The sequence below is a fragment of the Eutrigla gurnardus genome, assembly GCF_963514095.1.
Source record: "Eutrigla gurnardus genome assembly, chromosome: 15".
Classification (NCBI taxonomy): Eukaryota; Metazoa; Chordata; class Actinopteri; order Perciformes; family Triglidae; genus Eutrigla; species Eutrigla gurnardus.
Window position 1 is genome coordinate 18,667,122 of NC_139938.1, and position 8,927 is coordinate 18,676,048.

An 8,927-nucleotide genomic window follows, 5' to 3' on the forward strand; every position below is an offset into this window, starting at 1 on the left:
AACATCCAGGTGCACCTTCTTCTAGGAACAACATTTTAATGATATTTCATATCATAAGAATGCTAATGCACACGATGACACGTTATTGAGGATGCTGCTTTTTATTGATGGACCCATGAAAACAGCAGACATGTGACAGATTCAACTGGATTTTGAGTTTCTTGATCATTTCAACAAGAAAGCTGAAGACATTTGAACGTCTTTTTACATTTTTGAAGCCCAGAGTAAAAAACAAACATACCTGTAATCCTCAGCACTGTTATTATTTTTCACATAATTATTTTTGGGGATGATTTTGAAGTATTTTAATGGCCTTAAATGCATCAGTATATAAGTGAAGTGGCTGAACTGTCGTCACCAGAGAAGCGAGCTCTCTCCGCCGGCTTTCCCCACTAGTTCCCACCTTGGATTACCTTCCACAGAATTGCCCGATCAGCATTTTTTGCCTCTTCCTGCCTCTGTGGGGGGGCTGGTGGGGGGACGTCCCAGCCTGTCCCGTCACCGCCATGGTGATGTCACAGGGCACCTACACCTTCCTGGCCTGTTTCGCCGGCTTCTGGTTGGTCTGGGCGCTCATCGTCATGCTCTGCTGTTTCTGCAGTTTCCTGCAGCGCCGGCTGAAGCGCCGCCACGAGGAGAGGCTGAGGGAGCAGTGTCTGCGGAGCGTGGAGATGGAGCCGCTCAGCTGTCACGCGGCGGGATACCCGCCTCCACCTCCTCCTCCTCCTGCTCCTCCACCTCCTCCTCCTCCACCTTTACAACTGTCCAGGGAGCCGCCGCAGTTCTGCCCTCCTCAAACTCTGGCTCCGCCCCTTCCTCTGCAGGTGCCTCATCCCATGCCACAAGCAAACTGGATCAGCATGCCAGGTAACGGTTGCTACAGTAACGGTACATAAATGCATATTGTCTCCATGCATACGTTGGAGTTTATTTTTAAGTTTAGTTTGTGTGGAGGAGGTCATGGAGGGTCACCTTTCAGACTGAGTTTAAGTCATTTATCCTTCATTATCCTTCCAGAACATTAAGTTGTAAAACCTGATAAAACTATTGTTGGACAACTAAAGAAAGACGAACGCTATTTTCTGGAAGTTTGCATCCATGAGCCTCAACACTGAACTCAAACCCGTCACATCGTCTTTGCTCTTCATTCCCCGACCAAAATACACATTTCATTCAGACGGAGAAGCAAGAGGACAATTCCATTTTTCAGCGTGTCAGATTTAGCTTCCCGGCTTCCACCTTCCTGCCTGCCGGGCAGCGTTTCCCCCGCATGGCGTCACATTGACAGCTGCCGCTGAGGCGGGGGCGGCGACCGTGGAGGCCCAGCGGTGAAAGAGCGAGCCGGGCGAAACTAAGAGACAGGAAACAAAACCACGAGGAGAGAGAGAGAGAGAATCAGTGTAGAGTCTCCATTTTGACTTTTCCCCACACAGGAAACGTTCCATTATCATTCCCAACCCGGGGGTCATGTCCATCAAAATGACCACAAATGACCTGGCGGTCGATCTTATCGTTAAAATGTATTTAATATGCATCTCCCACGCCACTAAGGTGACTCTTCTGTTTGCAACCTTAGTATTCTGGCTTCATCCCGCCCGCAAAAGGAAGTAATCGGGTTCAGACTTCTATCCAGCCGGTGGAACCGCCGTTCATAGGAGCAATTCTGAAGCAGATCAGCAAGATTTGGATCATGATCATGATTATGATTCTCTTTAATCGACACCCTGCCTGGTTCACACAGTCCCGGCTGCCAGTTGGCAGTTAAGAGCTTTACTGAAGGGCAACTCAACTCGAGGAGGTGCAACATTATAGAAACTTCATGTCATAACCTTCCTTTCCTTTTCCTCCACCTAAAATCACCCCTCAGCCAAAAGTGGATGTTTGTCGATGCAGTTTTTATGTAAATTAATTCATGAGTTTTGGGAACATTCTGCTTCAGACAGACAAATACTGGCATGAAATAAGCCAGTTTGTTATGTGAATTATAATAAGTAAAGTCTGGAAGTTAAGTCGTAAAAAAGAAATGACATAAGGAGACACGAACAGCGGTCTCCTGGGTGAAAGTGTTTGTTTGACCTGTCCGACCTACCTCGCTCTAAAACGCAAGTTGCTCTGCTTGTGTGAGACCTGGTCGTCCTGGCAACCATAAACATGAGGCAATTTTCGTTTTCGATTTCAAGCTTCAGCTCAAAAAAATGCTTGAATTGTGAAGAAAAAAAGGTCCAACTGCAGTGGAAACTATTGTCAGCACTAAGCCGCGTTAGCATTAAGTAGAAGTACGTCATATACGGAAGTGAAGGGTCGAGCTCTCATCAGAGCATTAACGTGTACACTTAACCTGACAAAGATGAAATAGTCCCGTTGTCTCCGACGTTAGAATGTCGGAGAGGAAGGATGAACCCGAAAATGAAATCCAAAAAGCAAATAAACCAAGGATCAGAAAAGCATGAAAAGAGATTTTTGGAGAGCAAAAAAGGGAAAGTGAGTAGAAAGAGCATCAGCTGCTGTCAAAGATGGTTTAATGAGCCCAGACAGTAATGGATGAAACAAAAAGGTTGCTGGAGTCTGGCTCACAAAGCAGCCTGATGAAGAGGTTTGGTATCCAGGCAGCGCCGGAGCTAAAAGAGAAGCAGGTGCCAACCAGCAGAGCACAACAGAGGACGGAGGGGGGGAGGGTTTCATTTCACTCGTATGTACCAGAGGGCAGAGGAGGCAGAAGTACCTTTCATACATTCACTCGCTGATCTCCGACCTCTCCGATAAACCACGATGAATACGCCGAGTGTGAACAGCAGAATCAGGAAAGACGGACTGATGAAGACGCTGTGTCTCGTTTCGTTAACGCCGGACCACTTAGGCGCTAAAACGAACGCAGTAGAACGACCCGGCAGTAAATCATTCATGACGGTTGTAAAAGAGGCGTTTTTTTCTGTTATTTAACCTTCCCTCATGGATGTAAACGTACCAAAACAAACAATAGAAACACCTGTCGTTTCAACAAAGGCAGTCTTGGAGTCCGGTAAGAGAGCGGCGGAGGCTTACGGGGAAGAAAAGATGATTTAAAAACGGTAAAATCACCAATTTAATGCAACCGTCATCCCACACGGCCGGCACGCCTCAGTCTCTGGCGGGCTTCTTGTGCTGAAGTCCCGCCCCCCACAGGAAGTCTCTCAGTTCAGACCGGCTCTTCTGCTCGCAGGTTTCATCTTTGACGACGTTAAATCGTCAAACAACAGAAAGTAGAATAAAGGTCGGCGTGTGCTTAAAAGGGAAATGATTGACAGCAGTTTGAATTCTGTTTCCGAAAAATTATTCCTCATATTCATGCAAACTGGTGTGGATTTCCCCTCTGAGCATGCACACGTGCTTTTTGTATTTTAGGTGCAAAATCACTTTAGATGGTGTTTCTTTATGTGACAAATAAACCAAAGATGAATTCTGGTTTCACTCAGGACACGAACAGAGGTCACCCGGGTGAACATCTGCTGTTTTTAAACCCGCCCATCCACCCTCAAGTTATCTTTGTAACGTAACAATCAAAAGATAATGACCACAACAAAGCAATACGTGCGTAAAGTTAACATTGACATGAACAGAGGTCTCCTGGGTGAAAGTCCTGTTTGCAAAATATCAATATTCAACGTATCGTTATAAGAGATTTTAAGATTAGGGGAGAAAAAGATATTAGAGAGAATGAGATAAGAGATGAGAAGGTACGAAATGAAATAAAGATGAAAGGTATGAAGCAAAAGGAGAGATTTATACAAACTTGATAAACATGTGATAAATCTGACGAGGAGAGATGAGATGAATCCTGATAATCTGAAATAATCAAACTGTTGAATGAACAGCTGTGATTTACACGGCAGCTGTCACAGATCGCTGTGCGGCGCTTCACGTGGTCAGAGAACGTATCGCCGCGGTGCCGGACGGCGGCGGGAACATCAGTCCAACACGAGCCTGCTGATGTTTATTTAAAGCCGTCGTGGCAGCCGGTCGTTACAATGACAGCAGAGAGAGACGCACGACCGAGTTAGGACGACAATGACAGCCTGATCCTGTAGGAGTGATGGACACACACACACACACACACACATGCGTTTAAGTCTATAAATACATCCAGCTCCATGGCAACGGGTCAACAAACAGCTGTTGATCCGCACCACTGTCATGTTTGTTGTCTGGCTGCCAACGACACAGGAAGTCAGCATCACTTATATCTCATAATTATTCAGATTTTTTTTTTTTTTACAGTTGTCACGACGGCAACTGCACAATAGTTGTCGCTACCAAATTGTTGCCGGTCGGTCAATCAGTGTGTCCTTGTCGAGGATGTTGGCGTGATGCTCGCGGGACTTTCTGACAGAAACGTTAACGCTCAGATGTGACGGCGAGGAGAAAAGGGCTCCGGGAAAAAGACGGAAAAAAGACATCAATCTGGCCTCTCAGGGCTTCCATACATTTCACATTAGACTTAAGAATACAGTTAATACATTTAAATCAAGGTAAAGTGATGAATCCTATGCAAGAAGCTGCAATTTCAACCAAAACAATAATACATTATGTTATGTATAAACATAAAAACAAAACTATTATGAGGTAGAACATGAAGTGGTGTCCGTATTCAATCAAAGATGTTTTATGAGTTAAGACGAAGCATCACTCTGTAAGCATGTCTACGTCTTCTCTACTCGAGTATCAACTATAGATTTGATTTTTTCAGCAACATTTAAAACACAATACCTTAAACCTTTATTATTATTATTATTATTATTATTATTATTATTATTATTATTATTATTATTATTATTATTATTATTATTATTCACCAGGCCACGGTGAATTGTTATTGTTCTCTCTTGGGCTACTACTTTTCGCTCCTCTCTGTGATCATTTAATTTCATTTTCAGGCTGAGAAAGTTAAGAGACCCTGCAGAGAAACTAGTGTTTTTATTTTCCATTTCCCCACCTGAACATCTCAAAAAACACTTTTGCAGGAAAAAAAAAAAATCATCATCATGAAAACGAGTTCAGATGGTGAAGTCTAAATATGATTGTTGCATTGATGGAAAACAAGTTGTGTTCTAGTTGCAAAACAAGAAGACGAGCTGCTGTTAAAGCAGCTTGAGTGAGATTTGGACAAATATCGATCAGGATCTGGGCAGAAACAAACAAACCGTCTATTTTTATTCCATAAAATATATCTCAAGACTGATGTGTTTCCCAAGGCCGAAAATATTTCCCTTTAAACTGACAACACATTGAAACATAGACTCCACCATCTCCCATCATGCCCACAGGCTGGCTGTCAGGTCACAGGTATTTTAGAAACGCTGCAGGAGACAACGTTCACTCTGTTTTCCTTAAAAATCACATTTTCGGCCTTGCATTTCTCCACGTTGTTTTTCTCTTTAGAGTCATCCATAAGAACATGTGACATTTGGTATGAGAAGCGTTGCTTTACATGCCAGAATTCTACAACCAATCAAGTTGAACAATTCAACATTTTCTTTTTATGCGCCGGACGTCTGACTAAAAAACGAAACAAATAAAAACATAACTTTTTGTCCGTTGCAGCAGCTGAAATGCCTTCAGCTTATCGCAAAAAAAGCACCGTATATATACTAAATGTGTGCAAAAAGATGCCGTTTCAGTAATTCCATGTAAACACTGATCTGACACACTATAAAAGCTGCAAGGAAAGCAAACACCGAGATATCTTGCGACTAAAGTCTGGCCACAAGACATGATGCATTGTGTGAATACTTTTGTTCTTTTTCTTTTTTTCCAATTTCATCTTCAATTCAAGCAATCATGTTTTTACGAAATAAAGTTGTTTCATTGCCTAAAACGGGTGCAGAAAAAATACCTTTCCCTGTAAACTTCATTTATATGGGAATGTAATTTATAGGAGTTGAGTTTTCTCAGAATGATTGTGAGAAGTTTGTGCTTGTAATTTCATCACTAGGAGCAACTCTTTGTAAGCTTTATGAATAAAGCAGGTGCAGCAAAAAAATAAAAGTTTTCTGAAAGAAATATGAAACATGAAGAATTTCAATAAAAGTAAATTAAACTGAAGGAAAAGAAAATCCAAACAAAAGAACGCTGCAGCCTCAGCAGGCTTTTTAACTCCTCTCTCTCCTCGCCAAAGAATGATTCCACCTTTTGAGCCTCACCTCACTGGAACGTACCAACTGCCCAGATCACACGGGGTGAGCCAAACCCAGCAGACGTCCGGATCAAAGACAAAATAAGGAAATTACCATTAATACAAGGTTTTCTTAATTACTGCTGATATCACAGTTCATCTGTGGGCATTTCAAAGAACACACTGAATATAACAGAATGTAATTTAAATGCAGAACTGTCTCACCATCCCTCCTACGTCGTATCTGTCAAGTGGACATAATTAGGTAAACCTGTTCACACTCTGCTTGATTGAGCAGCTGAAAAAAATCCCAGGAACAAAAACTCATCAAGCTCTGTGTCATTTAAACAGCTTTACAATCAAATAAACTGGACCTTATGACTGAAATTAGGCATTCGGATGATGTAAACATTTCATATCATGATTGTCCTGGCCAATATAAATACCATATTATCCCGATAATCACTAAAATATCATCAAAACTCTTAAAATTGGACTAAAACAAAATACAAAAAGTGCATCACAGATTTCAATAAAATAATCTAGACAACATGAATCATTAGCTGTCCCTGCATAAATAAACGTGAATACTTTTAAAATATTAAACTTTTAATATATTTTACTCTATTTTTCACTTCTCTACCATGAAAGTGAGCAAGAAAACCTTTTCAAAACAAATATTTACAATAATACGGATAAAGCAAATTCACCACGATTGATTATTGTAACAGAAATGAATAACTAAGCAGAGAAAATACATTTTTATTTTCATGCTTCAGCCTTGAAGCGAGAGGTAGAAAGATGGAAAACAAGCGCGCCTAAAATATGAGCGAGTGATGAAGGTTAATATGTGTGATGAACATTTATGGTTTAAAAACTCATAAGAAAGTGTAATAATGACATGGTGTCCTACGGAGAAGGGGATATTTTTTTAATAAGACTTTATTAATCCCAGTCTCCTCTTTTCTTTTCCCAGACACGGACATATTCGGGAAGCCGCCCTGCTACGAGGAGGCGGTTCTGATGGAGGACCCTCCCCCGCCCTACAGCGAGGTGTTGGCCGACCCGCGGGGAGGCACCTACCTGAAGCCCGCCCCGCCCCGAGCCGCGCCTCCTTCGCACCCGCCTCTCAGGGAACACCAGGGTCCGGCTCCGGTGTTCACGTCCGAGACCAGCAAGCCCCCCGTGGCGACGGTGTTCCCCGAGCGGGGCTACTCCTCGCTGATACGCCTGCCCTCGTCCCAGCGCTGGGACTCCCTGGGCCACCTCTTGTCCAACATGGACCTGAACCACAACAACCTCACCCCGCCGGGGGCCCGCTCCATCCAGGCTGCCGCCGCCATGGCAACCATGCCCCGCCGAGAGCCCCGGACTCACCATGATGGACTTGGCCTACGCGGTGGAATACAAGGACTCCAAGGAGGCATTCAAGGACTCCAAGGGCGGATACAGGGTTTCCAGGGGGGTTTCCAGGAGGTCCACGGACTGAGAGGGCTGGACTGTGGCCTGCCGACAGCCTTCCCCTTGCTGGGTCGCAGCACCGCTGTCTAGACCCGGGGGGGGTCCAGCTGATCAAAGTGTTGGTCTGTCTCTGAAGAGCCTTCATAGGAGATGTATAAAGACAGACTTCCTGTCTGCATTTGCCTCCTGCTGCTCCACGTTCACAGCACTAACAGCGCTAGTAGTAGAGATTTAATTCCCTAAAAGGAGGGTTAAAGTGCTTCGAGGCGGTGTCGGGAGTTCAATTCCCCACCCGTGGGCGAAAGAGTGCCACTTACAAGTACTCTGCTTTATGGTGAAGGAGGGAAATGTACGCCGGCGTGGTTGGTGTCACATTGAAGCTGACGTTGAGTGAAGGTCGGACAGAGTGGAACGGGGGCGCCAGCGGGTTTAAAAAGGACGAGCAAACGAGCACAGACTCTCTACCTCCCCCTTCTCGCGTCGCCCTCTCGTTCTCTCTCAGCAACCCATTGTACCAGTCTGCCGTTGCCATGGCTCCCGGGAACTGTCTGTTGCCCACGACGACCTCTCCTCTTTCATCTGCTGTGTGTGTGTGTGTGTGTTTTTTTGAAGACTCTGTTCACAGCTCGTTTCGTCTGAAGGACCGTAAGGCATTAACGGTCACACAAAAGAACATGTGGCGACCCTCCGGCGGGACGCAGCCGCCGCATTTAATTTCAAGCCCGAAGGCCGGTTTTCACACAACGTGGAGTACGGCAAGACCTCCAGAAACAAATGCACTTGGATCGGGGTTTTAAGTGACATGTCGCTTCGTGTTTTCAATTTCTTTACCACAGACTGTTGCTGTTTGGCCTCAATCTGGAAGTTTGGGTGGTCCTTTGGTGGTCCTTTGGGGGTCCTTTTTGGGTCCTTTGGGGGTCCTTCCTTTAGGGGTCCTTTTTGGGTCCTTTGGGGGTCCTCTTTGGGTCCTTTGGTGGTCCTTGGGTGGTCTTTTGGTGGTCCTTTGGGAGGCTTTTGTGGTCCTTAGGTGGCCAGGTGACATCAGCTCATCATTGGGGTGTACAAATGTATCATCATTCTTTTAAGCTACAAATGCTTTTTTTTCTCTTGTGGAATAAAAACATCTTCACCTGCTAGACTTCTTCCAGTAAAAAAAAAAAAAACTGCAATTTACCAAAAAATGATGGATCCCTCCCTCTGGAGCATCTTGAAAATTAAAGTCATAAACTTCACTTGCTGTCTTGTGGATTCAATTACGATAATATCTCCTTAATTTTGTCAAATAATACTATTATTTTTTCCCCTCATGCTTTTTTTT

At 44.2% G+C, this 8,927-nt stretch overlaps 1 protein-coding gene across 1 annotated transcript; it reads left to right on the plus strand.

Annotated features, from left to right (window-relative positions):
- Nucleotides 1-237: 237 nt before the first annotated feature.
- Nucleotides 238-8,526, plus strand: prr7 (proline rich 7 (synaptic)). Its single transcript, XM_084029260.1, has 2 exons — nt 238-867; nt 7,125-8,526. Exons 1-2 carry the CDS (start codon nt 507-509, stop codon nt 7,697-7,699), a joined length of 936 nt encoding a protein of 311 aa, XP_083885386.1. The 5' UTR covers nt 238-506; the 3' UTR covers nt 7,700-8,526.
- Nucleotides 8,527-8,927: the final 401 nt, after the last annotated feature.